Source organism: Pogoniulus pusillus, chromosome 23, assembly GCF_015220805.1.
Source record: "Pogoniulus pusillus isolate bPogPus1 chromosome 23, bPogPus1.pri, whole genome shotgun sequence".
NCBI classification, from domain to species: Eukaryota; Metazoa; Chordata; class Aves; order Piciformes; family Lybiidae; genus Pogoniulus; species Pogoniulus pusillus.
The window spans coordinates 22561557-22580150 of record NC_087286.1 but is presented as its reverse complement, the minus strand read 5'-3'; the positions used below and the strand labels follow the sequence as shown (position 1 = coordinate 22580150).

General features: G+C 44.9%; 1 protein-coding gene across 1 annotated transcript in view; it reads left to right on the top strand.

Annotated features, from left to right (window-relative positions):
* The first annotated feature begins 8550 nt into the window (after positions 1 to 8550).
* OXSR1 (oxidative stress responsive kinase 1) overlaps positions 8551 to 18594 on the top strand; it is a 92358-nt gene continuing 82314 nt past the window's right edge. Inside the window, exon 1 of the mRNA XM_064162887.1 lies at positions 8551 to 8826. Coding sequence (XP_064018957.1) covers positions 8757 to 8826 — 70 coding nt within the window. The 5' untranslated portion in view covers positions 8551 to 8756. The remainder of the gene's footprint in view (positions 8827 to 18594) is intronic.

Below are 18594 nucleotides of genomic sequence, written 5' to 3'. Positions count from 1 at the left end.
ATTACCAAATCATTTATTTTTATATATATATACTTACATATTTATACCACTTTCTATTCTGATACCAGCCTGTGGGAAAAAAACATACGCATTGTATGGCTCTGCTGAAAGCAGGCAGCGATGCTGTGGGGTTTACTCCTCAAAACCCAAACTTTTGCTACTTGTCAATGTGTTTTAAAATAAAGAATTAAAACCCAGCAGGCTGAATCTCCTTGGGCATCAGAGGATAAGTAGTAGATCTCAGAATGAAGTGTTAGTGAGATATGATATAGGCTGCTTCTTGTTTTTCATGTTTTGCCTCAGCAGCTTCCTCAGAAGAGGTTTTTGGGCATGCCTGGAAGAGGTAGAGTTGTGTCACACCAGGAGGAAAATCATCAAGGACTCATAGTTCAGCCACGTGTGGTTCTTCTCCAGGTCTCATTTTTGGCTTTGTGGTCTGTTACTGTCCTGGACCCGGTGCTGCCTTGGTACCCAGCAGGCTGGAGCTTCCAGTGCCAGAGCTTCTGCTACTCACCCTGCTCAAGCAGGGATGCTGGGCACTGAGCTCCTGCTCTGCATCCTTTCCAGAGGCTCCACAGGAGGTATATCATGGTGGATTTTGCCAGCTCTGTTTCCTTTGTCTCAGAGTCAGCCCAAGCCAGGGAAATAATGTACAAACCCAGCAGCTGTCAGGCCAAGGCCCTGCCACAGGAAAAGACAAAGGATCACTGAATCATGGAAGCGTTGGCTGGAAGGAATCTCTGGAGGTCAAGGACGAGCTGCACCCCGCAACAGGAGGGGCTGTACACTAAGCTGCTTGCAGCATAATATTGTATATAAAAGTCATGAAGTAATGGCTTAGCTATGGCTACTATGAGTGACCATATGGGCAGTGGTATAAAAAGCCATCTCTGACGGTATTATTCTAGATAGAAATGGCTGTCAAGAGTAGCCTGCCAGGAGAATCCCACTTCCAGAAGTGCTGGCATCCTGTCACCTTTAGCACAGCTTTTCACCACTCGCCTGCCCATGTGGTTTTGAGCAGTTCATGAGTTTTGCCTGTATTTGGCAGTAGCTCAGACTCTGGTGGGGCCAGGGGGGTCTGGCTGCGGTTGCTCTTTTCGGTCTGTTATACTTCCTGTGCCAGAAGAAATATTCCCAGTTCTCTGTTTCGCTTCAACGTTGGAACATTGGCACCATTTCCTTGTTTACTGGAGAACAGTGTTTACCTGGTAAAATCCAGCACCGGAATGTTCTCAGCCTCAGATATGGAGGGTGAGAGGTGAAAGTATTGCCTCTTGATGGATCAAATTCTGTCCTTCATCACGCTGACAGAACAAGAGTTGCTTTATCATGATGGAGACTCTGCTTGGTCCAGAGGGCACATTTGAGGAATAGTAGCACAGGGATAAAAATGTAATCATGCCTAAAAACCAACTGCTAACAATGAAACACTTTTTACTAAGGCAGTAAAAATAAACAAACCCCACGGGGTTCACGTTGCTGGAACGTGTGCTAATAGAGCTTATTAAAGAGCACCTCTGTCAGATCTGCTGGGGTTTTACCCAACAACAAGACACATGCTGTGTACAAATATTTCTCTAAAGGTAATTTTCTCTGGGTGCTGTGTTAGAACCAGCTTCGTTTCAGCTAATCCTCACTAGGATTTTGGGATGACTTTGAACATGACCCAGCTTTTTGATAAACACTATCAAGCCCAGCCTGGAACATTTGTTTATTTTGTAGCAACATCTGTAGTCAGGAGAATGAACATGGTTGTACCCACTCTGGAGCTGTGTTGCTCTGCATAGCTGTACTTAACTGAAGGTGTATTTAAGCTGTTCCAAAGTCTGATTTACAAACAATGCCTTTTCTGTTCCTGCAGCAGAGCCTGGTGCAGCAATGTGCCTTTTCCTCCTCCTGTTTTGCTAATCGAGCTGCTCATGCATTGGCAGAGACTGTGTTGTCCATGCCCACCAGACAGAGGTTTCTTCTGTGTCAGGTGGGTAAGGTAATTTCCACAAAGGCATGTTGGTGCAACAGCACCAGCTGTGTCCTGCTATCCTGCACAGGATACATTCCTTCAGAGCATCAGATGCATCTGCAGGCTGCCCAGGGAAGTGGTGGAGTCACCATCCCTGAAGATAATTAAAAGTTGTGTAGATGTGATGCTGAGAGACATGGTTTAATGGTGGAGCTGACAGTGCTGGGTTAGCAGTTGGACTTGATGATCTTAAAGGTCTTTTCCAACCAAAACGACTCTAAGATTCTACCATTCTGTGAAGAGCAGCACCCTTGCTCCAAGCCCAGTGAGACTGTGCAGGCTTGATGTCACAAATCTCATCTAGTTTGTTAATGGCATCAAACCCACAAGACAATGGAATGGGTCTTTATCTACTGTTTGGGATACTAAAGTTAGGAAAAGGATGGACTCACAGAAAATATGTTCAGGCAGAGGGGGGGGTTATGACAAAGTGAACTTTGACAAAGTTTCTGGAGCACTTTTCTAGCTCTAATCTTCAGTTGTGCTCACCTTCTATTTGTGTCAGCAGAACTAAATGCAAGAGCCACAAATCCTAAGGTGCTTAACTGCTTCTGTGCCAGTTGCCTCAGAAACAAAAAACACCATTTTGGAGGGAAAAACTGTGTATGTGGTCAGGGAGGTCCACATGCCAGTCTGTCCTGCTGCAGCCATGGCATACTCTGCCACTGCTTTAGTCTTTGAAACTGTTGAGAAACTCGAGGGGCTGATTTAAAACTACCAAATGATGGAAGAGCTGGTGTTTGATTTTTGGCAGCACTTGGCAGAAATACCCCCAACCCCCCAGTAGAAAGGAGATTTAAAGTGCTTTGAGCTGGGGACTGAAATGGACATTGGCCTTAAAATGTCAGTATCTTGGCATCTCTGTAAGCTCATGTGTGTGTGCAAAGAACAATTTTTCAGTATCAGTAAAGGGATTTTGTGATCTTCACAAGGAAAGGCAAAGAAAAGAAGCATTAAATTTTCTACTCTAAGGCTATTTAGTCTAAAAAGAAATATTCCCTGGGTTTCCTATCAGTTATTCTTTAGCCTCCTTGGCGACGTAACCTCTCCTAGTGCCGTGTCTGACATCTGCTTGGCTGCAGTGTTTTATTGAGCATCGGGAATGGAAGCTTTCAAGATTTCCCTCTGAGCTCTCGGAAATCTCCCCTCATCAGTATGCTGCTCTCGGCAGACGGGCTTTTCCTCAGCTCCAAGACATGCATATTGATCAGTCATTTTCTTTTGTTACCTAGCATCCTGTCATCGATTTTAATTGTTGGGTATAGAGGAGGCAGCATTCAGCACACGGAGAATTACCGCTCTGGAATTCTGCTTTCCACACCTTTCGCCAGACCATGCCTGCAGCAAGGCCCTCGGGAGTGGTGTATCTCTCTCGCTCTCTCTCTTTCTTCACCAGCAATCTGCAAAAATTATGCAGCAGACGATTTTTCTCTATTAAATCAATTTTTGGTTCTCTGTGACAGCTTTCCCTGCCACATGATTTCACACTTCAGCAGTTTGCTTCTGAGGTGCCATGTTGGGTTTTTTCCCTTTTCCAGAGGGGTGGTGGTAACTCACAGATATCTTGCTTATATCTTCCCAGTTCCCTTTTGCCACCACTGTCCTTAGGAAATTTGTAGGACTTCAAATGACTCCTAGTGAGTGTCCTTCTCTCATGGATCCTCTTTGGCTCCTCATCAGCCTACAGGGCTGCTCCTGCACTGTTCCCTGAAGATTCCCGTCCTGCTGCTGAAGGGGGTAGCTTCTCCAAGATCAAACTGTAGCTTGGTCCTACATTCGAGATTAATTTTCCCATCCTCATACTGCAAAGTGCCAAAGCTGAGAACGGGTGGTTCATTAACTCTTCTTCCTGCAGATTGTGCCCATCTTTTGAAAACCTTCTTGCGCTCTCAGGGGTCTTTCATTACACATATTTCCTGAAGGCTTTGTATGCCAGGCCCTAGGTCCTCTCCTACTGTCTCTCCTTTACTTCAGATACACCAAAAAGCTCCTATTTTTAGCAGCCAGCACTCAATGACACAGGAATTCATGAGCAGGGAGGAAAGGATGTGAACTATTCTAACAGATTTTTTTTCAGATGGGATTTCTTTACATTCCTATCGCCATAGTAATCAGCTATGAGTCACTGTTACACTGAACTATTAGACTATTATTGTAAACTCATGTCATTAGGATCTGCTAATGTGAACTACAAACCTTGCCTGACCTCAGCTTAGCTGGGTTTGGGAAGATACTGGCCATTTAGAAGGAGAAAAAAATATTCCCTCACTAATCTTATTCACAGATAGCAAGGAATGAATGAAATCTAATTCCACCCTATCTACTCCTGGGGTTTCTCTTCTCACTGTGCTTTAACAGAATTCACCTTGGCTCATGCGAATGAGTAAGAAGAAAAAAAATTTGTCTTGGTCATAAGCTCTCTACTTGTTTCCTGGAGCTTAAATTCTGGGAGATGTTTTTGGTGGAGGATGCAGGAGAACAGGGCAGTGTTTCTGCTGAGAGGCAGTGGTGGTGGTGGAGTAAGTGCTTGCAGAATAAGAGCTGTTTTCAGTAAACATATTGTGAGAACCGGAATTTACCTGCTAAAACCAGGCCTTCAGCTGCTTGACTTCAAAGTGCCCTCAAAGGTGAATTTGAAATGACTTAGCACAGTGGCATTCAGTGATGGGGTGGAGATACACGGTAGTGCACAGAATCACTCAGGGAAATCTGCCTGTTTGGTTTAGACTGGCACTGGCTTGTGTTTTGAAAACAACTGTTATCAAACACTTGCTCCAGTTGGAGAAATTTAAATCACTGTTCCTTCCTCCACTGTGTGGTCCTTGCCTTAAAACTTGTAGCAAAGCTTCCAGGAGAACTAGCTGGAGATAAAATGCAGTGCCCACCTTTGCTGGCTGGAGAGGAGAGTGCCCTGTACTCTGTTAAATCCCAGCTGCTCTTTGAAAGACTCCCTTCAATAAACCTGGAAGTGGTTCCATAAAGAAGAATAGCGGGCAAATTTTGTACTGAAAGAAGGTTCTGCTTGCCCAGTGCTGACAGCACTAAGCCTGGCATTGTTGGCCTCCCCCTAGTTTAGCAAGCCATGCCTGTACCAAGCAGTTCAATAGCACATTAACATCTGCTGTTTGCAAGCACCATGGTAATCAGTGCACAGCACTTACAGACAGCAGTTTGTGATGCCTTCAAAAGCCTTCAACTAGAAACAGGGCAACAAACATTGTGGCCCCAAACACTGCTGACAGCAAATGCCACTGCACAGATGTTCTGAAAGAGTAACTTTGAGTTTATCAAGAAGGAAATTATTTATCTGAGAATTTACATGGATAGAAAGATAAAATCTGCAGTGCCTCAAGAGGCAACTGAGTTGATACTGGTTCTCTACAACCCAAGTGTAAATGAAGGCCAGAAAAGAGAAGATTGAGATGGGATCTTATTAATATCTATAAATATCTGAAGGTGGGTGTCAAGAGGAAGGTATCAATCTCTTTGCAGTAGTGTCCTGTAACAGGACAAGGGGCAATGGATACAAACTAGAACACAGGAAGTTCCACCTCCACATGAGGACAGACTTCACTGTGAGTGGTCCTGCTTTGCAGGGGATCTGGACTTGATGATCTCTGGAGGTGCCTTCCAACCCCTAGCATTCTGTGATTCTGTGATTCAGTAAGGGTGACAGGGCACTGGAACAGGCTGCCCAGAGAGGTTGTGGAGTCTCTTTCTCTAGAGATTTTCAATACTCATCTGGATATGTTCTTGAGTGACCTGAACTAGGTGATCGTGCTTTAGCAGGGTGCTTGGACTTGATGATCTCTGGAGGTTCCTTCCCACCCCAGTCATGTGCCTTATGAGGAGAGCATTTTGTGGGAAGGCCTGTAGTGTTGGGCAAAGGCTCTCAGCCCTTCACTGGGGAATGTGAGATCTGGGGATGTGGGTGAAATTCAGGTGTCAGAGGAAGCCTTTATTCTGCAGCAGCACCAGTGAGAGGAGGGCATTGCCTGCTCTAATCACTGTGATGTTTCACTGGAAGTCAAAAAATACAGGAAACCAGCCCCAGGACTATTTCTCAGACTGCAGCCTTCCTATCTGAAAGATGTTGGGAGTGTTCCTACTTCTTAGTCTCCCTAAAGCTTGGTCTGGAGTGGAGATGGATACACCAGGAAACTGCTTTTCCACTTCAAGTTTCTACTAACATTTCTTGTTATTACAACAAACCACTTGATTTAGCAGCACCACTTCACAGGCTTTTTTATAGAGGCACTGCCCTGATCTTTGTAGGTGCTAATCTCACTTTTTCATCCCTCATTGGACTTTGGTTGAAACAACTTGCTGAATGAATGTAATAGCAATGTCTGACTTTTGAGGAACCCAAAATTAACAAAACAATGCAAAAGTTGTGGGACCCAGATTCTATGTGAATGAGAGACTTTGGTTTTAAAATGTGGAAACAATTTCTCACTGCAGAGCTGGAAAGCTGAAACACAGCATTCACCTGTGTGTGCTCATGTGGCTGCTGGTGGTCTTGTGAACATTTTAAACTGAAATTTCAGAGGCTGAGCTAATTCTTAAGGAACAAGGTTCATTGTGAACATAACCCTGCTCCATTGGTCTAAATTAATAGAATTGTAGCATTGCCTTCAGGGGGAGGATTTTCAGCCCAAAGTAAGAGAATTCAAAATATGATTCTGACTTTAAAAACATTGTGGTAAAAGTTATGCATATGTAAGTCCTCTATTTGCTGTTCATGCCTGGCTCAGATCCATTTCTAACATGCTGTTAGCTAGCAAAAATATGACACTGGCTACCAGAGTGCATGCTCTGGGGTAAAACCTGTTTTTAATTGCTATATAAGCTCCTTTTGTAACACGGTTAAAAGATCACAGAGACAATGCTGAGTGGTAATTAAAGAATATGTAGCAAATATTAAATATTGCCCAGCAGAGGAACATTTAAGAGAGACAAGAAAGAAAAACAAACAGCTTTTCAGCTGCAAGCTCTGCCTTATGACCAAGAGCATCACAGTTGAGTACCTGCACAACAACAAGGGAGATGGACTCTGGGCCTTTTATTTCTGCAGGGCAGGAAAAAAAAGGAAAACAAAATAGAGTTAAGTGTCCTGCACTAAGTAGGACAAGTGAAAATATATGGAGTCAGAACATGCATTGGGTAGGGTACAGAGGCCCTCTACAAAGCCTGGTTCATCAGAAGCATCTGAGGAATTTATCCTAATAAGCTAAAAATATGTGGAACTGATGTTCTTTGATTCATAGCACTGCCTGACATCAAGCTACAAGAAGAATAGTGACTAGCAAAGAAAAATGAAACCTGATACAGAAATTCCCAATCAGTTCTCCCAGTGGTTAGTGTTGTGTCCAATGAGAGCAAGAGTGTCAGAAAAAAAGATTCCTAAACTGCAAATACTTTCAAACTGGACACACAGGCAGCAGTTTTGGTGGGTTTGCTATACATTTGCCTCACATTCTTTTAATTGGTTTTGGTTTTTTCCTCCCACTGACCACCTCTGAGTGCATCCAGATCAGCAATGTTGCAGCTACAGTCCAGAATAAGGGTGTTGGACATAACCATGAATGTTGAATTTGCAGTGTGGAGCATGCAGAAGCATCTAGCAGCTGGGAAACTAGAGAACTGTATTCTTCAGAGACAGTGAAGGGCTAAGCAGACCTGATCCCTCCATACCCATCATAACCCTGGGGCCTATTTTTAAACAGAGAATGTGGATCCTCAAAGCGCCTGGGGCAGCCTCCACACCTGCTCAGCTGGTGGGTAAAGAGAGATGGGAGACAGTGGCTAGTCCTTCTTTGCTTCGGCGTTAAAATGTCCCGCACTGACCAAACCGGGGCAGGACCAAAACGCTACTTCCCACCCTCTGACCGGTTTTCAACGTATCTCGCACCCAAGGGTGACACCATAGCACTTCCACGTCGGGCAGCTGCCACCACATTTGGGAGGAGGGCGTCCTTCCACCCATCAGGTTCTGAACACGCTTCACGGCAGCCCCAAGCCAGTTCCGCGGCCGGGCTCCGGCCAGGTACCACTCCCGCCGCCTCCCGGCCTTCGCCCCCAGTCGCGGCCCGCAGCGCCGCGGCGAAGGGACCCAGGAGCAGGACGAGTCGCGACTGACAGCCTCTCCTCCAATAGGAGCTGCGGGCTCCTCAGCTGCCAGCCAATCACAGCCCGCAACGGGAACAAGGCATCAGGACTCTCCTACCTGATGCTGAGGGAGGAGAATTTGCGGGTAGTCGCCATCCTGTGTGTGGCATCCCCGCCCTTCCTTGCCTCTTTACAGACCCCCGCCTCCGCCGTTTGCCTTCGGCGGCCCGCCGTACCAACCCGTCTCCCGAGGGCGACGGCGGTGGCCGAACAGCCTGCAGTAGGGCAGCACGGCGGCGGCGGCGGCGATGCCACTCTCAAGATGGTGGCATGTGGCGCATCGCCGTGTCGGGCGGGGTGCGCGCGTGGCGGCTGGCGTGGGTGACGTCAGGGCGCTCTGGGCATGGGCAGGTGGAGGGAGCAGGCAAAGTTTGGCCGGCGGTAGCGGCGGGTGACGGCGGCGGAGGCGACGGGGTTGCGGGTGCCGCTGCCGGTGTGGGCTCGGCTGGGGATCGGAGCAGCCGGGCCTCGCGGGGCAGTGCAGCGGCCTCTCCGCACCCTCGCTCCTGCGTGACGCTCCCCCTCGCGGCACGGAGGGCGGGCGGGCGGCGGGCGCGGCGCGGCCATGGCCGAGGACCCCAGCGCGTTGCCCTGGTCCATCAACAAGGATGACTACGAGCTGCAGGAGGTCATCGGTAAGCTGCGGCCGGGCGGGACGGGCACGCTCGGTCCCTGCCGGCGTCTGTGCTCACCGCGGCGAGGTTGGAGTGCGTGTGTATGCGGGAGCCCCTTCGCTGAGGGGTGGTGTGCGTGTGTGTGTCTCAGCTGAGGGAAGTGTCTCCGATCTCAGCTGAGAGCAGTCCTGTCACTCCTCCCGCTAAGGAGTGACGGTGCGTGTCTTCCTCCAGCCCCGGCAGTGTGTGTGGGAAAGGTGTGAGGAGGATCTGTACCCCCCCTAGCCTGACTGGTGTGAGGTTCTGGGAGATGCCTTCACTGAGGCGGCGATCTGCCCCTTCTGGAGAGGCAGATGTGTCGTGCGGGAGTCTCCCCGCCCCGCGCTCCAGATGAGCTACCTGTGGATCTGGGTTTCTCTGCCGTGGGGCTGTGCGTGTTCAGGGAGGGGTTGGCAGCGTGCGGGCCCGGGACTCCACTCTCCATGGGCACGGTGGGACTGCTCCCCTTCCTCAGACGTCTGCAGGACCCACAGAGCGGGATGTGGGTTTGCCCCACAATCAGCAGAGGCTTGAGGTAGCCGGGAGGGACACCCCCTTGCCAGAGGGCTCTTCTCCACCCTCTGCCTCTCTCTTCGCGGGGCGCGTGTATCCTGATGCAGGCGTGAGTGGACATGAAGTGGGACAAGATCCATGCTGTGCGTGCTCTTCAGACTGTGTGACTTCATGTGTGCTGAGCGTCAGGGGGACACTGGAACAAACTCCACAGCTTACATGGGCACTCTCCTTCTGGGACACCCCCATTCATTTTGTAGAGGCGACTGCTCCCGCGGCAGTTTCAGAACCCCTCCTTGCTTTGATCTCTGCATGGAAAAGAAGGTTTTGTAGTGCTGCCGAACGAGCCTTTTATCCTGGGATTTTGCTGCTGCTGTGAAATTTCATTCATTGTCCTCACACAGCTCGAGGCCCCAGCCCTTGCTGTCTCCATTAAATGTTTTGGGGTTTTTGTTTTGCTTGTGTTTTTTTTTTATTCTTAGTCACTCTCTTGACTTTAAACTGCACAGTTAGCGAAGGCCTCCTGCTGTACCGATTTATTGTCTGTCTCTACCATTTTGCTGGGGTGTGTGTTTGAGTGATATATTGCTCTAGGGCAAGTATGTGACATATCTGAGATGGTGCCACAGGTGACTCTAAGGTCAGTGCCCCCTGTCTTGCTCTCTGGAGGTATGAAATAAAGCAGGAGGCAGCAGGGCAGAATCCTGGCCAAAGACTTTTAGGGAGGAGGTTAATTTTTAGAGTAATCTTTGTGAAGTGCTTTTACTTGAAGTTTATAAATGATGTACTGCTGTTATGCCCAGGCCTTCCATCTTTGCCTCATGGAGAGAGACTTGTGTTCTGTTAAGGAGAGTGGGAGAGTTTGAAAACGCTGTTTTAAGAGATTAAATTCTTGGCATTGTTTAAAAGTAGGAAGGAACTAATGCTGTGGGGGGGAATCCTTCTGGAAATCCCTATTGCTCAGTGGGATCAGGCTTTGTCCGCTCCTTTTGCGCAGTTGGAGCAGCAGTGCTTTAGGAAGGAGACAAAATGCCCCATGAAGAGGGAGAGCGTAATCTTACACATCACTTCTTTAAAACTCCTTTGGAAACTGCGTCTTAGGGAGGACGATGTTTGGATATTTGATCTCCTAAGGAGCAGGAGATAAAGGTGTTGGGAGGAAGGGGCAGAATATGCCACTCATTTCCCAGGGAAGGGGAATTGTATCTGTATGTGTAGGAAATACTTCTTTCCCTTTGGGAGCCCGCAAAGGGTTGCCCTGGTAGCACGAAGCAAGGATCTGAACTTGAGTATTCCATGGTAGGAGCAAACAGACATTCTATCTCTTTGTAGCTGGGGAGCAGGGTGGCTTGGAAACAAAAGGGAATGTAAATGCTTAAACTGCCACATGCTCTTGGGAGAATTTCCTGATGGAGATACACGTCCTGCAGGCTCAAAGTATTAGGAAGAGCACAGAGATATGTCATCTTATACTAACTGACAGAACTTGGGGAGGAAGGAAAAGAAAGAAGGAAAGAAGTATTCAATTTCTTCTACGTCTTTTCCCTAGCCCCTCTGTAAACCAAGTTTCTGCTTGTTGGCTGCTCACTGATAGATTGTGTTGGCATTCTGGTGTGTGATGGGGTGTACACCGAAATGTGTATATTGCAAACATACGGTTTCTCTTTTTAACTTTCCCATCCCCCCGCCCCCCTTACTCATTTCAAACATTGGCGTGTCTGCCAGCGTCCTGGATGGAGATGTGACGCAAGTTTCCTAGCACGTATATGATTTGTAGGACAAAATGTCACTGTGTTAACTGAGCTGGACTGCTTTGCCTCCTGCTTCATGTCTCCTGTAAACCTTAGGGGCTGGTTGGTTCGGTTTTTTTTTTTTTTTGGTAGCTCTCTTTACTTCTATGGATCTGTTTAAGTCTTTCAGCAGGGAACAAAGAAACAACCTGGTGTGGAAAGAGGTGAACCTTGCACTTGTGCTTTTAAAGGAGTTAACTTGTTTCCTGATGAAAAACACTGCATTTAAAATTTGGAGTCTACTATTCAGTAGATGACCAGCTCAGCTATTTTTTCACCTCATAATAAAGGATATCCATTTGTAGTCCAATTCCTTAATTTGTGTTGGTTTGGCCTGAAAATGGCTTTATGTGGCTTTCTTTTGAAGTGGATGGCTCCGTACAGTTCTGTTGCAGGAAATGAAAGAGCAAGTTATGCACTTGCAAAGAGAACTTCTGTAAAACTGCCCTCCTGGTTCTGGCTAATACTAAAAAAAGAATTACTCTTCACTGGGCATGACTCATGCTATTAGAAAGATATGGATTAATGCCTGCATTTAGTATGCTTGGTTCATGTTTACAACTGCTGAGTAGTCTTCTTAGGTAAAGCAACTTCTATTCCACTAAATCAAGGAACCTTGCTCGGAACCTGACTTTTATTTCAAAAAATGATAAATTGGAAGTGGGATAAAAGAAACAATTCCTAAAGCATGTCTATGAAATATACCCCCAGAGCAGCAAGTGAATACTACTTTCAGAAACATTTACAGTTTCATTTAAAATGAAAAATGTAGCCTCTATTGGTGGTTGTGAAAGTAGTCTTCTGAGCAGGGACTGCATATAAATCACAGCAGGCTTCTTTTGAAGCCTGAAAAAAAATTTGACCTCATGCTGCTTGTACTGATCAGTACTTGCACACATGCATTCCCTTGGATCTCAGAATTCCTGTTGGAAATGCTGGTGATGGTAGCAAAGTTGATTGGAACTGGGTCATTTTCATTCTGCTACTTTTTTGGAAAGATGAGAGCTGTGCTGGCTGTGGCCGTTTGATTTAGAAGCATCTTCTTTGCTGCGAACAGCCTGTGCCAGAAACAGAAGATAAATTAATGGTGGGAGTGCTCCTTTGCTCTATTCATGTGCCCTTTCTCCCTTGACGGATTCCTTCACAGCAATGAGGACAACGCAGGCCGCATGAACAGATGTAGTGGGAGTTTCTTCTCCCCTCAAAAGTCAAGCTTAAATTGAAAACTGAAGTCACCATTTACTGAATGATTACTTTTTTTTATTGACTGGTGGTTCTGTAGCTTATAAATTGGGCTTTGCCTGTGAGCAAGTTGATCGTTTGGCACTGAACACGTATGTATGCCAGATTATGTGTGCCTGTGTGGGAGAAATTCTTTTGCAAGTGTAGAGGAACTTCTTGGAAGTAGGATTTCTCCATCCCCAAATTTTGGTAAAATATCTTTGGTCACCCATCTTGTGTCTGGTAGTTATCTGTACTGATAAGATATGGCCACTGAAGAAGAGCAGCCTGTAAGTACTTACCAGGTGTGACCAAAGTCTTTGAATGTGAAAAAAAACAGGCTCGAAGGGCAGGATCTTGTCCAACTGTGACATTTTAAGTTTCTTTTTGAAGGGTGGTGCTGGCTCTTACCTGTGAACCTTCTATGCTAGCTGCAGCCAGTTTCATATGTCCAACTATTTGAAAACCATTCAAGAAAAATGTTACACTCTAAGATATAACTGCTTGAGAGCTAAATTGAGTGTTTAGGCTTCAGTCTTAGTGCCATATGTTTTGTTTTAGCATTTCCTTGCGGATTCCCACTCCTCCCCCAGCCTAGCTAAACCAAACTGATTCCTACAGCATATTCTCAATATTCAGACTGGTGAATAAATTTGAAGACTTGCTTTGTGTGCTTGTTTGTAAACTTCTACTTAGAGTTGTTAGAAAAGCCTTTTAATTGTTTTAGTTTTATATAAGCTTTAACATACTATCAACTTTGGGCAAATGTATTTTTTTGAAAGGAAAAAAAAATAGCTGGCATTCATAGGAGTTGGTCTGTCTGGATGCTGAAGTGAGCAATGCTCAGTACTACAATGTCTTAGCTGTCTGGACATGAACAAATATATCTTGTATGTTCCCGGGTGAGACTGAAGAGCCAGGTCTTTGAATACTTGGCACATCTCATTCCTTTAAGACCTTCGATACCGTCACTTTGCTAGCATAGGGCTAGGTAGAGTTGTTCTTCACCTCTTGGGAAATGAAAGCAAAAGGTATGTAGTTGTGCATGTGTCTTTGGCGTTTCTGTTGTTTGCTTTCTGTTAGGATGGAGGATAAAACACACAAGGAAGCAGGCTGAGGGCATGCAAAGCCAAGCAGGAGTGAGAAGGGCTGGCTGGGAAGAATCCATTGCTGTTACCAAAGCAGTGTGGCTGCCGTGCCTGCTGATTGGAGGGGAGGGCAGGGACAGTTCCCGCTGCTTTCAGCTGTTCTGGCATATTAAGAAAAAGATATGGGATGTTTCACATAGAAGTAGTTCACACTTTCCTGTGGTTGGTTTTTATGTGACAATTGCTTCCAGTACTGCTAGGTTCCTGGACTGATTAATGTTTAACACTTCCATTTCTCAAGAAAATAATTTAAATAGTTTCAGTTTAATGCAAATACCTTGGCTCATGCTGGGCAATGTGAATATGCTGCTCACCTGAGGGGGTATATGCTGGCTGACAAATGCATGCCTAGGAGGCTACTTCTTTCTGTGTTAGATGAAATCTTGGAGAGAATCAGCTCTTCCCCAGAACGTTTGTCTGTTTAAACTTGGCAGCATGTGTTTTATTTATGAGTGTTAGAAGCTTACCCACTAAGTCAGTGCCTGGAGATGTAATCTTTTGTTAAAAGCTGGAGCTATTTAAAATGAGGGACAGTAGCATGACTTCTTAGTGCTAATTGGGTTGTAGAATTGGTGAAAAAACTTCATTTTGGGTCAAATTTTATTGGAAGATTTCCCCTAAAATGCACGATATCCATTGTAAATCTCAGTAGCATTAAATTTAGCTGTGGATATGCTAATGGAGCACTTGTAAACTTTGTGTTATTATTTTTTCTTAATAAAGAGAGACAGACTGGAGAACTTTGTGGGTGTAGAAGAACAGCTGTTGGAGCAGTGGAATTTGGCATTGCAAAAATCTTTGAAATACCAGGACCTGGGACTTTCCAGATGAGTTTCGCCTGTTACCCTGCACCATTTTTAGAATCAAATAAACGGCAGTGCAGATACAAAGAACTTGGCTCTCAAAGTCACTGCAGTTCCCTGTGACTTCACCTCAGCGAGTTCAGCTTTGACTTTTCTGAAACAACATGAATCTCCGTTAGTCTTTCTGGTAATCCTGTGTTAAGGTCTGTGAGGCAGGGTTAGATCCAGGCTCTTTGCATAGCTCCTGGTGTATGAGAGAAGTTGTGCAGCTCTGATTAATGCCGGGAGCTGCAAAATTCAGCGTTTCTGACTAGAGTAAGAAAAGATCATTGTAACTAAAGATGTATATACAGCGAAATGACAACAGGGATACAGGTACCTGACTAGGTCCATGATAGTGCTTCAGCATTTCTCACGTTCCTCTTCTGCATAAATACAAATTAAAGGACTGACCTTAGGATGGGATTTGATCCCTTAGGTTGTCTGGGAGTGTTGTTTGCTTTGAAACACTGCTCATGCATGGGGTTCTCATGTTAATCATCACAGCCTGCATATTGCTTGTTTTTAACCAGATTACGTGGTCCTGTGCAAGCAGGCAGGGATTTGTGGTGATCTGTGTGCTGAAAAGGAAAAATCCAATATTGCTTTTCATCCCTACCCAATAGCTACATTTTTTTTTTCAAGTCCTGTCTTTCACCACTCCCCAAGGTTCTTAAAGATTGTTGTTTCCTGACGTGCATCACTGTGTGCAGAATTTTTGCTTAACACAGATTTTCTTGCAATTATGAGAAATTCAACCCTTGAGTAAAATACTTGGTTGGGTATGAACCTCCACCAAACTGGAGTCTAACACACTTTGTAAAGGCTTCTTAGATTGCTTTGGTTCTGCATGCTGGGAAGTTTGCAGGGAACAGCTGTGTTCAAATCTCACAGATCCCATCCATGAATGAGGTGAAAAGTAAACCTGGAGTACTGATTGTCTTTCTCACCAAATCGCCAAATTACTTGAACCTTCCATCCATTAAGGTTTTATTCAGCCTGTACGGCATGCTTGTGGGCTGACACTTTCAAACTTTTATAACTCAGTTGAATTAAAACTCATTTTGGGGAGAATACAGAAAAGTGCTTCTGTATGAGGTTTTCCTGCCACATTTCAATTTTCTGCCCCATCCATTTCATCTTGAGAGCTAGGGAGTTGGGGGTGGGGGAGGGAAAAATGTCTTGTTTTGTTTCATGCTAAACTGACTTTATAGCATTCTCCCAAATGGATATTTCCTTCAGGCAGGAAATGAGCCTATGCAAATTCATTTTGGAGAGAAAAGGTATGAGCAGCTGTTAAAGAAGAATAGAGTGAGCTGAAATAGAGCAGTTGTCTCTTACTGTAGTAAATTCTCATTGGGTTTTGCCAGAACTTTACTGCTTTATAGTCATGCAAGGTAATTTAAGCACAAACTTTACTTGTTTTACTGCTAGCACCTTGCTATTAATAAAGCTGTGTGGGATGGTGCTGTTTCCTTTTCATCCATCCACAGAATTGTTAATTAAGTTAAAACTGCAGAGTACAAGTTTGTCCTTGAGTACCCCACCTCAGTTCTGGTAAGTTCTGACTGAACGTGTGGCTTTTCTTCTGATATCCTCTGCTGGCTTATTGCGTAGAAGAATTTAAATTGCCTTTTTTTTTTAATGGCAGAGCTAGTTGACAAATTTTGCAGTTTGTTAGAGGGGAGAAGTGTTGTTGAGTAGGAAGATGTTCCGAAAACCTAATTGCGAACATGGAGTTATATTGAGGTGCTTATGGCTGGGGCATGAGATTGTTCTATCTCGAGGCAACTCAACATATGTTTGGTAAAGCTGAAATGTTTTGCAAACATTGGATGAAAGCTCCATAGTTACTGTTGGACAGGTTGTGCCTTTTCATTTTCGATTTGATCCAAATGAGATTCCTGCTCAGTTTTGGTCTTCAGGAGATGGTAAGTCCATTTTCCGGGGTTACAGGATTCATTCCATCTCTTCTAAAAAGGAAGCTTTGGAAGTGGTGCAAAGGGTAGTGCAAAATGATGACATTTGACAATTGAGAGAGCAAGGTAATGGTTGTGGGATGAGAGCACTTACAAAATATTTTTCTTGAGAAAACTAGCTGGCTGTGCTCAGAGATGAAACCTGTTGATGTAAGTGGGGCAGCTGAAACAGCAGTCAGGCATTTCAGGTCATCTCCAGCTTCAGAAAGGCAACACAATATGAGGTAATTTTGAGGTCTTAAACTCATAAATAAAGATGACCCTTCTTGTTGTGGGGTAAACACCTTTCCTGTAAAATACCCATGGATGGATTTCATTATGTCAATTTTCAGAACAAAACTAGAAATCTACTGTCACTTATTTTGCTGAAACACAGCTAGAAAGGGCTCCAGGGTCACGGAGTCCAGTAGCTGATGCCAAATTGTATAATCCCTCTACCAAATTAATGAGTGCTTGTGTTTGAAATGGTGCATGGGGGAATTATGGGCACACGTTCTATTAAACACTCCAACCTCCCAGTGACCCTGTCATCGTTGTATGAAACAGCTGCTTAATGGATTCCCTATGACAGTGGCAAGTAACAATGCCTTTGCTTTTAGAGCATGTATCTGTAGCTCGTTGTGTTTCTTTGGCTGGTTCCTTTACATTCAGGCTGTATTTGCAAGAAAATTTTCCACTGAGTGCATGGGTGAGGTGCAGTCTGGTGTTCATGCTGTCTCCAGTCCTTAAAGGTGTTGACTACAAATGTGTCTCATTTGTGATTCCTTAAGCTCCGTGAGTGGAAACTGAGGCCTTTGGAAACTTTGTGTCTTATGTCCTCAGTCGTAGGAACTTCATTTCATAGGACGCTTCTTTGAGAATCTCTTTCTGTCTCTCACCTGGTGAGGTAGTGTACCAAGCAAGTTGAAATCTGGGGCTGTAAGTTCCATCATATTATTGAAGCAAAAATTGTCATCGAGGCCGTCAAGTGCTGTCTAATAAACAACTTGGTATTAACAGCTAAGAAATATCTTGTTATTGCCTTTTAGCAGATTGTGCTTCAGTAGAAAAAGTGTCTTGAGCATGAACTTTCTTCCTGTTGAACAACTCACTGATGCAAATCTTTATTTGAAGAGCTGAGGGGCTTATGGACTAGTAGCCTGAGCATAGTTATTTGTCCAGATCCTAAGGCAGGATGGTTCTTGTTACTCTTCGTTAAAGAATGTAATTTTTAACCAGTGGGCTAATCTTGTGTGCTGAGCACACTAATAAAAGCAGAAAAGACTTTCTAGATCAGGCTATTCTCTGAAAAGGAAGGATAATAACCTTCAAGAGAGGACATATTGGATACTTAAAAGCTTATTTACCTAAAATAACCACAGTAGTATCAAGCATCTGCACTGTATGCAGACAGATTGTTCTGTTTAGTGGAATCCTGGCCAAGTAAAATATCCTCTACATACAGAGTTCAGAGATAAAGGTTGGGAAGGAGGAAAGGAGAATGATGACTTGGCTACTGTAGGAGAGATGTGTTTTGAGCCTTGGTAATACCAGATGACAGTCAGCATGGTATTTACATTGCTGCATATACCATAAAGACAACTGACAGTGATTAAAAGGGAAGGATAAACCTTCTCCAGTAATGCTGCTGTGTTCAAGCCTGCTTTCTGTAGTCTAGAATTAACACCAGATAGCCTCAGTGCCCTTTATATGCAGTGCCCTTTATATTAGCCAGAACTGTTGGCACAAAATCAAATAGATGTAATTGGTTTCAAACTGAAAATCTAATTTAGGTGTGCTAATAGCATTGAAAGTAAATGTAGTGGGTCATGCAGGACTTGGGTAACTGGCCCTTGGAGCTTACTGGAGTTACCCTCATGGGGAGAATGGTCTCAAAGGTGTTTCCCAAGTCTTTCAGGCAGCAGGTGCAACTGGAGGGTATTTGTGTTACCTGTTGAGGTTCTGATCTCTTCCCTGCAGACAGTCAGTGTGTCAGTGATGTATCTGTCCTTTTATTGAGGTTAGCATCAGTTTAAATCTTATTTTCTTATAGGTACCATGGGGATGTCTGTTAGTTGGAACTAATTTGTCCTAGGGGCTGCAAGAGTTCAGGCATAGAGTCAACAGCTCAACAGCAGCACCTTCTGACATCCTCTTTTCCACGCTTTGATGTTTGCAGCAAAAGGACTGGGGAGAATGTCAGATGGACTGGGGAGAATGTCAGATGACCTGGTGCTTGTTCCTTTTATTCCTTCCCTCTGCTAATACCATCTCTGCA